At 42.6% G+C, this 16,653-nt stretch overlaps 1 protein-coding gene across 3 annotated transcripts in view; it reads right to left on the reverse strand.

The window, feature by feature from the left end:
• Positions 1-16,653, reverse strand: part of FRMD3 (FERM domain containing 3) — a 302,714-nt gene that overhangs the window by 85,246 nt on the left and 200,815 nt on the right. For all 3 annotated transcript variants that reach the window (XM_035024381.1, XM_035024379.1, XM_035024380.1), the window contains one exon: positions 15,815-15,938. In XM_035024381.1, coding sequence (XP_034880272.1) covers positions 15,815-15,938 — 124 coding nt within the window. The remainder of the gene's footprint in view (positions 1-15,814; positions 15,939-16,653) is intronic.

Here is a 16,653-nt window from a genome sequence, read left to right on the forward strand (position 1 = left end):
TGTACAGTTAATCATGGTTATCAAGTTACCAATAAGCAAAGCCTTGCAATTTCAATCTTAATGTGAAATAGAACTCAGCATCAGTTCTTTCCTACTCACTTCAAAAGATTATCTAGGGTAAAGAGCATTCCCTCTTGCTCAAGGTAGAATATGGGCAATTCTTTTATGCTACCAGCAAGCCTGAACAAAGCCATCCTCGTAGGAAAAATGGTCAACCATTCCACTGGAAAGCTCTGGATTTTGAAAGGAAATCTCAGCCACTTATCCCAGCTATGCCCTCCACGGTGGTAAACAAGGTCTTGGCCTCAGCGATGGGGAAAGGGGCTGCAATAGAGAGGACTTTTGGGGTTAACTTCCAAAGCAGGATCGTGCAGCATTTCAAAGACTACACTTTTGACTAAGTCCCGGAACGTATCTTAGAGAATCCAAACCATTCCCCAGGGATAAACAGGTAACTCTAACAACCAAGAAGAGTTTGCCAAAGAAAACAACAGGAATTTGTTTTTATTTCCAAAATGTAGAATTACATTGTGGTATTAAGTCTATTTCCACCCAAGCATCTCCCCATAGATGGATTCCCTCCTCACCCCCTCAAGAGTCATCATGCCTCTAAATCAAAACAGTATTCCATCTACCTTCTCCCTAAAGCCTTTTGAGACCTTCTCTTTACCCTGAGTGACTGAAATTTCACTAGAACAGGTCTGAGGAGTGTCTTTATTTACTTATCATGATCAGCACTGTGGGGACACTTTTAATCCGACGACTCGTATTTTTCCATGGCTGTTTGATTCTTCTCTTCCCAACCTCCGTCCTCACCCCCAACCATTCTTTCTTTCTCTCTCCTCTCCTTTGACAGGCCCACATAAATGGATCTTGAAACCCCTAGGTCTGTCCTCCATACCTTATAACCTTTGTTTCATTTTCTAAATCTGTCTTTTTGTACTACATTTTGAATTTTCTTTTCAAGATTTTATTTGTTGGGGGGGGTGGGGAGAGCACGAGCAGGGGGAGTGGCAGGCAGAGGGAGAAGCAGGCTCTCCGCTGAGGAAGGATCCCAACAAAGGACTCAATCCCAGAACCCTGGGATCATGACCAGAGCTGAAAACAGACGCTTAAGCGACTGAGCCACCCAAGCATCCCTTTTCTGAATTATTTCTTAATTCGGACTTCCAGCTTGCTAATTTATTCTTCAGCTGTGTGCATCTTGCTTTTCTTCCCATTTCTGAGGGTTTTTTTTTTTTAAATACCAATTAAATATTTTACTTCCAACATAGTATCTATTTGGCTCTTGAAATAGCTGCCTGTTCCTATTTCATGCAATAAATTCCTCTTATGCCTCTGAGGAAATCCCACTTTGTTTCCTTTAAAGTCCAATCCTGTTTGCTGTTAATGCTGCTTTCTTGGTGAGGGTTCTTTGGTTTGCTAAGTCAGAATCTCACATTCATAGAGTTGATGTTTTCTTAAGTGATTCATGGATGGACATTTTTTTTATCTGATGTTATCTGTTTAATGCAGTGGCCTCCAGAGGTTTGTAGGGAAGAAGTGGGTGTGGGGGCATGCCATCTGGGAGGAGTGTATGTTAACTTGATTTTAAACTGAAAATTGTAGTTCTTCTAGGTTTGCCCACACACGGGGTACTTCCAGCTCAAGCCTGCTGTTGCCCAGAAGGAACCAGAGAAAGAGGTCAAAGCTACCCACCTGAGCCAAATGCAGTTGCCCACTCACCATAATGGCGGCCCTGTGTATCTATTGCCTGAAGCACTCAGAATCACTCCTACCCTACATATGTGTTTAACCTGGATTTGCTCCATCTGTTTCCCATCTTCCAGACTCACTGGTAGACTTCAGATCCAAAAATGGTATTCTTTTCTAGATCTGCTTTCTAGTATTTTGCCATTATCTATTGGGCCTTGGAGAAGGAAGATAGCCATATGTGCTACCTTTTTCTTTTTTTAAAAAGAATAATTTTTAATCCATCCTTTACAGAACGTATTTCTGAGGGATTAACTCAAACACCTGCTTTAAGAAAATAAAGTCTTTCTAAAGCCTTTGGGCTTTCCTCTTTAGCCTCGGTGTTCTAAAGTTTCACTGTGATATATATATAAAGGCAACATCTCTATTTATTCTGATCAGCACTCTATGGGCCCCTTCAAAACAATTTCTTTCTTTGATTCTTTTTTCAAGTCACAGTCAATATTATTATATCTCTTCTTGATACCATAACAACAGGTTCAAAAAAGTCACCAACTATATTGATGGGAAAGGGAAAAGGGATTTTTTGAGTTTTCTCAATACATACAAGAATTTCTCCGTAGCTCTCTTAAGTTCTAGGAGTAATATCTTACCTTTCACTGAAAAATATATTATTAAATCCAAATATTGGATGCTATTTCCCTCCCCGCCACATTCTCACTCACTCACCCATGCATTCATAGCACCCCGACGAGGGATAAAGCACAGAGCTGAGCTGTCCAGCATGTTACTAAGCAGCACCCCCACTCTGGTGACCCTCAGTGAAGGCTTCAGCCTAACGACCCAGAGGGGGGCCAAAGGGAACCAGGACCGGAGCCAAAGCAGCTCAAGCCATTAGCCCTGCTCCAGGCTAATCCTCCTGCTTGACATGAAAGGGCTTCACTCTGGAGAGCTGGCCATTCTCCCTGGTGGTTAAAGTGTCAGCACCTTTGTATAAGCCGCACAGTGTTTATTCTTAAAATCCCAGTTTGGTTTTAAAGCTCACGCCTCTTTTGTATTCGGTCTGGGAACAAGTTAGTCATGAAAGGTTGTCATCTGGAAGTTCATGTTGGAAAGTGAGTAAGTTCTGCTCGCCTGGGTGGTCTGACCACGTTCCTGTCCTTTGCAAATCTGACAGGCATCTAGTTTCTAATCGTAAACACTCAACCACAGATGGCAGCAGGTGCGGGGCCATACAGCTCCAGAGGACGTGCCATTAAACTCAAAGACCTCTGTTCTTCAGGACATCTCATTCAGGGAGGGAAATGGTGAGCCCCAGCGCGGGAAAAGATTTCGGTAACATGTACAATCAAGAAAAGGACTTCTATGTAGAATTTTTTTAAAACTCCTATAAATCAATAAACAATACAATTTTTAAAATCTATATATAACTCAGAAGAAAAATCAGCACAAGACATACACAGGCACCTCATAAGATATCCAAACAGTGTACAACTATGTGAAAATGTGCTTAACCTCTTTATGATCAGGAAAATGCAAATTAAAACTATGAGAAATCATTTCTACATCCATTTAAATAGTTAAAATGTAAAACATAGTACCAAGCATTCGTGAGGATCCGAGGCAAAAGCAACTCTTAGACCGCTGATGGAGCGGCAATGTGGTAGAACCAGCTGGGGAACTGGCATTATCTACACAAGTTCAACGTGTTTACCCTATAATAGGACGACTACATTAGTAGTTCCATATGCAACAGAAACTTGTGCGAGTGCCACCAAGAAATATATAAAATTTTCATAGTAGTGCCTTTGTAGTAGCAAAAAATAGGAAACTCACATGTCTCCCAACAGGAGAATGGATATACAATGGAACGCTATACGGCCACGAAACTGAATGAACTAAAGCTACACACGAGATGGGTGACTATCACAAAAATGAAACTGAACAGAAGCGGACAGATATAAGTGAATACACACTAATGAATTCAGTTTATACGGCTTTCAAAAATGAGTAAAACACAACTAAGGTGTTAAAAGTCAGAGATGTGATCACCTTTGGGGAGGAGGGAGAAGGTAAATATTGAGAAGGGGCAGGAGAGAAGCTTCTGGGGTGTTACCAATTCTCTCTGATTTGGGTGGTAGTTACCCACATGCTTGCTTTGTAATAATTCATCAAGCTTTATATTTATGTTTTGTACAAGTTTCTGAATCTGTTATACTTCCATTTTTAAGGGCTTAACAGAAAAGAAAAAAGGTTATGAAGCATGGGGGACCTTCATGTATTGTTGGTGTGAATGTAAGCTGGGGCAACTCCATTAGCAAACAAGCTATCACTTCCCTAGAAAAGCTCACACTCTATGGCCCTCCAAATTCCTAGGCTAGGAACTCCTTTACATACACTCCCATGAGAATTATTCAAGAAGCCTAGAAATAACCCAAATGCCCATGAGCAGAATGGATACATAAAATGTGGCATGTTTGCATCATAGAATATTAGTTACTCAGAAGCACAAATGAAGACCTATACGCATCCATGTGGAAGAACCTCAAACACAATGTTGGCCAGGGGGTGGGGGGAGTGAGATGCAAGAATAGAGTATGATTCCATTTATATGAAAGTCAAAAACATGCAAAAACAAAGCAATGCATTATTTAGTGATATATATGAAGTACATTTACAAAAGCAAAATGAGAGAATGAATAACCCCAAATTCAGAATAGTGCAGAGGAGGGAAAAAGATGATCTGGGAGGGGCGCACAGGAGACTTTAGAGCATCTGGTGATATTCTAATTCAAAGCAGAGTCAGGGGGTCATAGGTGTTTTTTCAACTATTCTTTAAATTACACATATGTTGGATATACTCATATATATTTGTGGTAATTAAAAGAGGAACAATTCCTGCCTTTTTAATAAAAGAATTATTGGATAAAATATTGTACAGTCCAAAAGCACTGCTGAACTGAACAGAACTGGTCAGGAACCTGATAGATATGCATGCAGGGCCACTTTTTACTAAGCTCTACTGTTCTGAGCAATACATAATTATTTATGTTGTCCAAGCAATGGGAAGATTCATAAAGGAGGCCTTCTTATCCTCCTTTTGTAGATGAGGGTTCTGACACTCAGAAAGGAAAAGTAACTTGCTCAAAGTTACTTGGCTAGTAAATGCAGAAGTGAGGTTCAAGTCCAAGTCTGCTTGGTTCCAAAGCACATCTCAGTGCCTGCGCCACCATCACTACCAACATGATATGGTCCAGAGCCATGTGCCTGCCCTCCTACGTGCTATGGCAGAGCATGTCAAAATGACATGGTTTCCATCAGTTCTTAGAGAGAGCCTCTTTCAAATTCTGAACATTGCATCTTATCAGTGATGAGGCAATCCACCCCAGGTGCCTGATCGTCAGACTTGATGGGAGAGCAGCGAGGTCTCAATTTTAATCTAGGTCAGAGATCCCCAGACTAAAGCCTGCAGGCTGAATCCTGACCACTGCCAGGTTTTGCACAGCCCTTGAGCTAAGATTGGTTTTTCCATTTTTAAATGGTTTAAAACAATCGAACAAAGAATAGTAATGCCATGACCATGAAAATTATATGACATTCAAATTTCAGGACCAGTAAATTCTTATTGGAACACAGCCACACCCATCTGTTTGCATACTGCCTATGGATGCAGTCATGCTCCAAAGACAAGACTGATTAATTGCAACAGAAATCCTATGTTCTGCACAGCCTAAAGTATTTACTAAGTGGCCTAGTGTAGAAAAAGTTTGCTGAGCCCTGAGCTAGGAACTGCACACAGGAATGGAGAACCGCTAAATCTAAAGTTCCTTGATTCCAAAAAATGAAGATAAAAACAGTACCTACCGTGAAGATTTGGTGTATACAGTAAACAGTTGACAGAAGAAAAGCCATCAGACTAGTGCCTGGCACAGAGCATGGTCTCTCCTCACCCTCAGAATAGCATCTGTTCCCCTGCTAGCCCTGCATGTGACTAAAATCAGCATTATGACGGTGGGGGAAATGTCACGAAGCATGTCAAGATAGTCACAGCAAAACAAAGACCCCTCTTTCAAATAAAAGTCCTCAAATTGGTATCCTTTGCTTTGGATTTGACTGCAGATCTCCAACAGCTAAGCACTGAAAAGACTTCACCTAAGAAGTCACACACAGAGAAAGGCTAACTGCAAGTGTTCAAGTAGGAAAAGGGTTCAAAACCAATGGAGGAAAGGTGGAGACCCTAATGGCACCAGAAACTGAGTCTCCCTGACTCACCGAGGAAGAAAGCATTTAATGATCAGGTTTTCAGGAAGACGCTAAGGCCAATTAAACTTTTTCGTTTGCCCCCTCAGATCTCCCATCGGACATTTGTTTCTGGCAAAAACTCTGCTTGGTAATGGAAAATAATGATTTTCTATCCCTTAAATCTTGCATCAGCTGTTCTACTAAGATTAACAGTGTCTCTAATGAGACATTTAGATGTAAAGACCAGTGATTAGTTGAATTCTTTAAGAGCTAACAATTCTCTAAAAATATGCTATTCTAATAAATTAGGTGAGGTCGAGTAATCACATCTCCCTTCTGCTTATCTGGTATTCTTTTTGCCAAAAGGAACACTCTTTTATTGATCCTCCCTTAGCATATCATTACATAGACTACAAAAGTGTACAGCATCCTAAGAATGAGGGCAAATTATTAGTATACATTAATTGTGCATAGCATTAGTGTACATTAATTAAATAAGGTGTGCATCTTGCCAGCAAGGACCTGGATTGCTTGGAGCGCGGTTGGCAGGAAAGGGTGGATTTAGCTCCACCTAATCCATGTGGGTCTTTGCGTTGCAGAATTAAACTCAGCGAAGTAGAACTCTCAACCTGAGTTAGGTTAGGTTTTGCTGTACCTTCATTGCAACTTTGCTTAGATTTAGCTTATTTGCAACTCTAGGTAGGGTTTACTCACCACTGGCTTCAAATGCTTGAGGATGCTCTCAGAACTTACCCTTCAGCAGGGCTTGGGATCTTAGCACCCATTAGACTCTGGAAAGTTCTCTATGCTTTACAGCCTTGCTCTCAACTTTTTGAGCTTCAAGGAGTCTCCTTTGCTCTCCAGCCCCGTTGCTGGCTCTCAGCACTTCAGAAGGACCTCCTTGTGGTCCTTTCCCTGCTGTTGGCAAGAGCTACACTAACCCTGGCTAAAAGTCTGGAGTGCCTCCGAGGAATTTCACTCAGATCTCCGGCCCTGTCCGACTTCTTCCCTCTTCTCTTTGTGAAGGCCTAGGGCCAAATGGTGGTGGGAAAGTGCAATTCACTCTGCAGCTGGAGTCTTTGAGATCCCAGTCAGTTAAGTCAGCCCACTCATGGCCATGGAAAGCTGACTGAAGATTTGGCTAGTTCCCCCTGACCCCACCTATGACCTATTTGTCCTCCTCCTCCCACACCATCAGAAGTGAAAGCAAGTTCAGGTTTCCACTGTCCTAGGAACGGCATTCTGGATTTCAGTATTTAGTCTTCTTTCCTCTCAGACTGGTTTCAAAACTATGATTCTGTAGTCTATGTAGCTTGTTGTGTTATCTTGGTGTTGGGGGAGATGAATGTCTCAGGCTTTTCTACATCCTAACTAGGAGAGTCTCCAGTCTGTCACTTCTAATTGTTTAGAGAGGAACAGGATCTCTTACAAACGCCTTGGGGACCATTAGGAACTATCCCTATGAGAGCATTAGATAGAACACTTCTAATCCGGGTAAATGCCATGCTATGAGGGAGACAGTGGTAATGGTCTGGGGCCAGACAAGGATAAGACTTGCAGGAGAGCAGTCAGTTAGGAAAATATCAGAGCACTGTACAGGAAAACACAGGTTTCGGGTCATGGTCTATTGCTTCCTAATCGTAGGGCCTTGGATAAATTAATTTCTCAGGCATCTGATCCTTACTGGTCCAAGAAGGAGGTCCCAAACTCAATACCAATGGAGGCAGAAGGTTAACTGGCCAAGCAGGGATGGTGGCAATGTGGAGAGCAAATGAATCTCTTACAGAGCACTGTGGCTTAGCTCCAGCTGAGTGTTACCACATAGGGGAAGGCCTAGTGTTACCAAATCTCCTAGGTGCAAGAGAAGCTGGGACTTTCTGGCAACTGATTCCATTTTTAAAAACTTATTTGGCCCAAAGAACATATATCTGGGTCACAATGTAATTCAACAACTGTCACTTTATAACCCCTGCTTTGGACTCCAAGAGTCCTGTAAGTGTAATAATGGGGTGTCAGGTTTTTGGCTTGTGGCTAGTGACCTCTGGATATGCAAAGGCTCTGGGTGGTAGTTGTAGCTGTGTATGACTAATAAAAATTAGGAAGCAAATTGTTACCTTGTGAGTATTGTTTTTTAGATAAAATCTTTGAAAACATGAGGTCATGGGGGAGTATAGATGATGAAGGGGCTCCCAGCTTGGTGGTAAAGCAGTTGAAGATCAGTGGGCTAGGTCACTCAATACTTCCACAGCTCCTGACCCAGAGTTGCCTTTTAATAAATGCTTGTTACATGAATAGATGAACAAATGGATGTATGGATGAATCATGAATGGGTGCATGGATGGATGGATGGACAAGCGGATAGATGCATGGATGTATGGATAAGTCATGAATGGGTGCCTGGATGGATGGACAGACAGATGCATGGATGAATCATGGATGGGTATGTGGATGGAGAGAGGGTTGGATGGATGGATACACTGTTATAAGTTCACCTAAAGTTCAAAAAGTTTTTGACTATGCATAATTCACATGTCAGGTGTGATCAAAGAATGTATTAAGTCATGGCTGATTCAAGCTATCAATACTATCCCTCCCTTTTTCTTCAAAGCCATGTTGCACTTTGGTGATGTTGCTCTTTCTCCTTTCAAGTCACTGTAGCCAGATTTTACCTGTATAACAGCGTTGATGGCTTGGGTGCATACATGAGTTGCCCTGGCCCAACCCTCCCCAGAAATGTCCCTGACTCCAGGCCACATAATACAAGGATTCAGTTTTTATAGGAGGAGCATGTGATGCCAAGTAATTCCCTCTTGCAATTCCTATGCCAAATAACAACAGAGAATGGAAATGCATTTGATAACCCACCAAGGAGAGAGATTCTGGGGTTTTAAAATGAGAGACTTGATGGGACACTTGAGCGGCTCAGTCAGTTAAACGTCTGACTTTGGCTCAGGTCATGATCCTAGGGTCTTGGGATCGAGTCGCACGTGGGGCTCCTTGCTCAGGAGGGAGCCTGCTTCTCCCTCTGCCTGCCCCTCCCCTTGCTTGTGCCCTCTCTCTCTGACAAATAAATAAAATCTTTGAAAAAATAAAATGAGAGACTTGAGAAGGGAAAGGTCACATGAAGGGGGGAGTGGAGATGATGGAAAGCACATCTCCAGAAAGATTAGAAGTCGTAAAGTAATCTGATCTTTCCCATTTTCTTATCACATAATAAACACTCTTCCCCAAACTGCACAAAAACATTTCCCAAGGGGGTTCTTGTGATCTGTTCATCAGAAGCACAGGTAGAGGGTATTTATCATAGCAGGTCACTTATATCTCTAGGAAAGTTAGACATTTTTGAAACTATAAGTCCCTGCCAGGATGCACATGATTTACAGAGAATGTGAATCTTGAGAACTAAAAAGAAAATGATTCTGTTTGAAAATGATATCATTATTGCTTCCAGCACAAGCCTCACTGCATCAGATCATTATGATGGCAGCTAATTAGATGATTTTTCTGCTCTTTAAGAGCAAGGAATAAAATCAAACCACTTCACCACCAAGTGAGATTTTTGAATATTTGAAAGCTGATGACCTGTGCCTGAAGCTAGTCTAAATGTCTTTGCCACTAACGAGAAACCTGATAAACTGGTATTGAGAGAACTTGCTGAGTAAAAACTCTAGGATAACCTTCAGAGAAGCCTCTCTGGGTTCCTGATAGTGAAATCACTCATATTCTTGATCTTCAACCCCTTCTGGGCACCCTCAGGACTAATGGAAAGGGGATTCCCTTCCAACCCACATGGCCATGATTAAAGCTGTCTAGAAAACAGTAACCAGGACAGTCAAAAATAAGAGAATGGTCACATCCCTAGGGATTGTTGGCAACAGCCTCTTCCAGCCACCAGAGGGCTCTGGAAGGAGAAATAACCTATTTCTAAGCTGTCCCCATGCTAGGACCTCATCTCTGTGTACCAAACTCAAATGAAATCTGTAAATTATAAGATTCCTCCTTATACATAGTCTTAAAAACAAATATGGCTCTTTTGTCTTAAAATTATCTACAGATGCAGTCAGTGAAGCAGAAATTAATTCCAGACCTGCTCTGCCATGTGTCTAGAGGTCCGCAAACTAGAACCCACGGGTCAAATCTGGCCCACCATCAAGTTTCATTGAATCGTAGCCCACTAATTTAGGTATTGCCTTTGTCTTCTTTTGCTCTACAAAAACATAGCTAAGTGGTTGCAATAGAGATTATGTGGCCCAGAAAGCCAATATAGATAGATAGATAGATAGATAGATAGATGATAAATATACAGATATATATATATACAAATACTGTATCATCTATGCTGATCTAGAAGAATCATTCAGCCTCAGTGAGTTTTAGCACTAACATCTATTCAATAATGCAAACCATACATCCCCACATCTTCTAGTTTACAGGATATTAGAAGGCCCAACGATGCCTCTATAAAATCTTTCTGAATAAAGCACTTTCACTGCACACCTATCAGAGTGACCAAAATCAAGAACACTGAAAATGCCAAAGGCTGGTGAGGATGTACAGGAACAAGAGAAACTCTCATTCATTGCTGGTGGGAATGCAGCCACTTTGAAAGACAGTTTGAGGATTTCTTTTGAAACTAAACGTACTCTCACGGAACAATCCAGCAACCGTGTCCCTTGGTATTTACCAAAGGAGTTGAAAATTTATGTCTACACAAAAGGCCTGCACATGAATGTTTATAGCAGCCTTATTCATAATTGCCAAAGCTTGGAAGCATCCAAGATGTCCTTCAGTAGGTGAGTGGATAAACTGTGGAACATACCAGCAATGGAATATTATTCAGCAAGGGATGAGCTATGGATGAAAACACATAGAGAGACTTCAAATACACTTTGCTAAGTGAAAGAAGAGAATCTGAAAAGGCTGCATACTGTAGGATTCTAACGACATGATATTCTGGCAAAGGCAAAACTATGGAAACAGTTAAAAGATCAGTGTTTGCCAGTGGTTGTGGTGGAGGGAGAGAGGAACAGGCAGAGCACAGAGGATTTTTAGGGCAGTGAAACCATTCTGCATGGTACTATAATGGTGGATACATGTCATTATACTATTGTCCATAGAGTGTACAACACCCAGAGTGAACCCTAAGGCAAACTATGGATTGTGGGTGATAATGATGTGTCAGGGTCGGTTAATCAATTGCAACAAATGCATCACTCTGGTGGGGATGTTGATAACGGGAGAGGCTATGCAGGGAGAATAGGGGAAATCTCTGTACCTTCCACTTGATTTTGCTGTGAATCTAAAAAATAAAGTTTTGGGGGGCACCTGGGTGGCTCAGTCAGCTAAGCATCTGCCTTCGGGTCAGATGCAGGGTCCTGGGATCAAGCCCCGCATCGGGCTCTCTGCTCAGCAGGGAGTCTCTGCCTCTGCTCCTCCCTCTACCCGGCTTGTGCGCTCTCTCTCTCTCCCCCAAATAAATTTTTTTAAAGTTTTTTAATAAAAAAGGTTTAATTTAAAAAGTCTATTAGTTAATGAGATTGCAAAGGCCATTAAGAGCTGTTTGCCAGCTATCTCCAGTTTGCATCTTCTTTGCCATTAGGTAGAACCATGTGACTCGTTATGGCCACAATGGTTAAGTGGAAGTGACAAGTATTACTTCCAAGCTGAAGCAAGACCTTCCGGAACTCTCTTTTCCCTCTGGCTCAACAACTGGCAAATTCAAACCTGTCAGTGTCCTGAGTGACAGTGGTGAGCAGAGACTTCCAGCTGACATCTGGTAGACACATAGCAGAACAAACAATAAGCCTCGCTTGTTCTGAACACTGAAATTTTGGGATTGTTTCCTCAGCAAAATCTAGTTTTCCTGACTAATATAAAGATGATTGATAACTGTTATTACATTTATAAAACTGTCACTTCTCCCTACCCTACCCTCCTGTTCAGATGGCACATTTAAGGAAGCAAAGTTGCCCCAACCATAAATTCCGATCTTCATTCACAAATCTCTTAACATCTAAAGGAATCTAAGTTGATGGAAATTCTAACTATACTCTTGGTCTTCTATTTTCAAGCACCTCAAAATTCCAGGGAGTCTTTCTTCCCCCTAAAGAACTTCCTTATTCATGGCTGTCTATCACGCCATCTTGGTTCTATCTTCAAGCAGCGTGTAGTCTCCCAGAGAGGTTCTTCCTCCCTGGCTACTTTTTTCCCCAAGAATCGCAGCTTTAGTCCCTTCCTCAGAAAGCACAGAGGAGAGGCGCCTGGGTGGTTCAGTCATTAAGCGCCTGCCTTCGGCTCAGGTCATGATCCCAGGGTCCTGGGATCGAGCCCTACACATCGGACTCCCTGCTCTGTGGGAAGCCTGCCTCTCCCTCTCCCACTCCCCCTGCTTATGTTCCTTCTCTCGCTGTGTCTCTCTCTGCCAAATAAATAAATAAAATCTTAAAAAAAAGAAAGCAAGAAAGCACAGAGGAGAACATTTCCAATCAAGTAAAAAGGCAGAAGAAGATTTGTGAACCCACACAGGGAAGTATGTTTATCTCACTGTAAATCATCATCACCATTCCTGCTATAGTTTGTGTCGCGCCTGCCATGTCTTATTTTCTTTCTCCACTGGTTCAGAAACCAGGCATGAAGCAGGAGGTTAAGTTTTGGGGCCTCTCAAACCCCAACAAAGGCCAGCTGAATCCTCTCAGGTAGTTTCTGTGACAACAGTTCAATGATCACACATCATCCCTTTGTTGTGTGGGAGGGTCATGTGTGCTGGGGTGACCTTGGAGAGTAAGATGGTAACACCTTGGTACAGACGCTATGGTTCTCTTCCATCTACAACTCCTTCCTGACATTGTTGGGTTTGCAAAGCAATGCAACCAAAGGTCCAATTTCCCACACCAGAAAACTCAACTTTCACAACCTGCATGCAAAGGGCCCACTGAACCCCCAGAGTAACCTCAGACTCTATGGCAGGTTTCCAACCAATTCTAGAAAGTCTCTCCCCCCTCTGCACTGTCAGCTTGTTCTGCTCTTTCTTATCTTCCCATCCAAACCTATAATCTCTCTCTGCTGCACTGATGAGGAAGGAAAGGCACAACTACTTGAGGATGAGCAAAAATTCATTGGAAAATACCCTCTGCACCTCTCCGTGCAACATCACATAATTTCTGGCTGTTTCATCCTTCAACATACAACTCTGACTTCTTCACAGGAGCTTTCTGGATGTTACAAATATACAGTGCTCCAGAACAGCCCAGCTTCGATCAAGCCATGGCATTCACGTCCAAGATCTATAACCCAAGGCTGACTGATGACCACTCCTGCTCCCCCTGGTGTAGGACGACTACCTTCAGGGTTATCAACAAATGCAGGTTTGGGCATGAGGTCCAATCCACAGCTCTCTGATTATAAAAAGCAATCTGGAATCTTCTTCGATGCCCTCATTTACTCACGAAAGTCCGTGGGTCACCATCTTGATGTAAGGTTGCTCAAAACGCTCTTCTTCCGTTTTCAGGTCCATGGCATCTCTTGTTTGGAGAGCAGAACTAACGGGTCCTCCTTCTCACAGCCTCTTCCCTCTGGCACCACTGCCACGGTGATCACTCAACAGCACCCACGTGACTGACCACTGATTGCCTGACGACTGCTCAGCGGAGTTTGTAAGAGTATGGGTGTCGGACGGGGCGCCTGGGTGGCTCAGTCGGTTAAGCGACTGCCTTCGGCTCAGGTGGTGATCCTGGAGTCCCGGGATCGAGTCCCACATCGGGCTCCCTGCTCAGCAGGGGGTCTGCTTCTCCCTCTGACCCTCCCCCCTCTCATGCTCTCTCTCTCTCATTCTCTCTCTCAAATAAATAAATAAAATCTTTAAAAAAAAAAAAAAAAGAGTATGGGTGTCGGTGTCAAGTAAGAACAAGGCTCAAGTCCTGACTTTGCTGCTAACAGGGCAAGGCTTTAATCCACTCCACGTTGTGCTTTCTTCACCTTGGATTGGGAGCAACAAGAGCGCCTCCCTTGGATGCCTGGGTGGCTCAGTTGGTTGGGCGACTGCCTTCGGCTCAGGTCATGATCCTGGAGTCCCGGGATCGAGTCCCGCATCGGGCTCCCTGCTCGGCGGGGAGTCTGCTTCTCCCTCTGACCCTCCCCCCTCTCATGTGCTCTCTCTCTCTCATTCTCTCTCTCTCTCTCTCAAATAAATAAATAAAATCTTAAAAAAAAAAAAAAAAAGAGCGCCTCCCTTGTAGAGTTTAGGAAGACTGAGTGGACACACATAAGACTAAGCACAGTGTTTTGGCATCCAGGAATGCTCAATAGATGTTTGCTAATATCACAGGTCCCCAGCATTTGAGGTCCTGCAAATTCTGGTCACGGCAGGCCCCCTGATTCCCATTCCCACCAGTCCACATAGTGGATGCGATGCCTCTCCCGGAGGTTCTCGCTCTGTGCTGCCCAGACGCTGCTCATCCACAAACTCCTCAGCTAGAATACTGGACCTTTATTTTTACCTCTATCTACCATTCTCATCCCCAAAATGTAAAAAAGAGTAGTCAGTGTCCTGTATTTTCGACAAAGCTTTTCATTAGGAGACAATACTCTCAAATTACCCATAGAGAGGACACATTGCTTTCTGAAATCAGTACAATTTTTTGATGTCTAATCATCTTTATCTGTTAAGAACAAAGGTCATCTTTTCAAAGCTGAAATATGCTGCCACCTTTAATGCCCACGTGTATACTCTGCTCAGACTCACCAGAAGGGGGAGTGCCTGCGTAAAGTAGGGAATTCAAGCACTCCCTGTCGGGGGACAGTTCCTTGTTCCAGAATCCATAATCTGGTGGCACTATATATATATATATATATATTTATTTATATAAAAATATTTATTTAAATAAATATTTAAAAATATTTATTTAAATAAATATTTTTATATAAATATATATATATATAATTACCAGAGGTCCAGAAGATCGAGGCATCTCAGTTCTTACAGGTCTTCATCCATACTTGTCATAACATAACCCACGCTTATTATTACCAAAGTGGATTTTTCCATGATTTGCACAGATCTAAATTCTAGTTACAGACTAGAGTACCTGAGTTACCTGATTCTAAGTTGTTAATGATTCCTATCCATGCTCCATTTCATACCTAGTAGCCTATGCAGAGCGGAAGCATCACAAGGATTAAGAGCACAGACTCTGGAGCCAGGCTGTGTGGATTCAAATCCTGACTCTGCCACTTGCTAGCTTGGGTAAGATGCTTAATCTTTGTGCCTCAGTTTCCTCATCTGTAAAATGGAAACAACCATGGCGCCCATCTCCTAGTCATTGTGAAGATTAAATGAGTCACTATGAACAAGTGCTTAGAATGGTGCCTGGTACACAGTGAATACGATATGCGATTTTGCTACTTCTACTGTTACTACTCTGTAGTTAGTCACAATCATCCTGGAGCACCACAGACAAGCAGTAGAGCAGACACTGAATCTGTCACCTTGAAAGCAGCTCAGCAAAGGAAATCTCATCAATGGATTTCATCCTACTTGGGAGTCAAAGCTTCCAGCAACGGCCACAGGAAAGGAAGAGGCGATGCAAAATTCACAATAGAAAGGATTACTTACTTACCCTAGATTTCACTTACAGTAACTCACGGTGGTTAAAACCCATAGGAAAATATATGGCTCTAGTAACTGTGGATAGTTCACAGACAGCCATCCAGGGGACCCTGCGCTATGGAGGATCTTGTCAGTGCCCAGAAAGATTGCTCTACCACCTGAAACCATCCACTCATACATTACCAATCCTCTTATTTCACAACACGATTTCCACATTCCCTGCAGTAAGAATACTTTCTCACTCCCATCATTCTTCCAAATGTCTGCCCCTATTACCTGAGTTCATTTTTATGAATTTCCACTATTTTTCTTTCCAGCTTCTGTGACTGCTTGGGGAAAATCTCAAACTCACTGATGTAATTCTCAGGATGCTCATCAGGATCATAATCGCCGAGCTCAGCTGTAACCAGTAAGAAATAAGAGAGAGAAGGATTAGCAACAACAAGAATAGGGTACTTGTGGAATGGTTCCTGCCACCCAGATGAAGAGCTGGCAATAAGCTCACCCTACAAAATGTATTTGTATCCATGGGAGGACCACAGCCTGAGTGTCTAGAAGCCCATATTCTAACTCAGATTTAGCCATATGAGCTTGGGTACTTGCTAACCTCTTCGAGTCTTGTTTTCTACATCTATATAATAAAGGAATTTAAATAGTTGTTTTTCAATGGGGCACTATTGGCATTTGGGGAGCTAAACAATTCTTTATTGTTTCAGACCTTCCAAGGCATGTTAGGACATTTATCACCCTACCCATCAGGTACTATGTGTTAGTAGCACACCTCCGCATTGTGACCAACACAGATGCCCCCCAGTATTTCCAAACATTCCCTAGGATGTTAGTGGGAAATCATTGGATGTCCCTCAGGGTTCCTTTCATAGCTGATTTTCTGAGTCTAGGAATTCTACAGCTGGAACTGCCTGCTCTGAGATTTGTACAAGTATGGTGCATCCAATAAAAAAAAAATCACAACATGAAGGCACCCAAAAAGACTGCAGTTAAAAATAAATGGAATGCTCCTTAGATTAAAGAATGTAAATCTAAGCATGGGCAACCATACCAGATGAAGGTTGTTGCAGGGTTCTAATACAGAGCACCTCCAGGGGGTCTTTAAG

The sequence above is a fragment of the Mirounga leonina genome, unplaced genomic scaffold (assembly GCF_011800145.1).
Source record: "Mirounga leonina isolate KUSES-001 unplaced genomic scaffold, KU_Mleo_1.0 Mir_179, whole genome shotgun sequence".
Classification (NCBI taxonomy): domain Eukaryota; kingdom Metazoa; phylum Chordata; class Mammalia; order Carnivora; family Phocidae; genus Mirounga; species Mirounga leonina.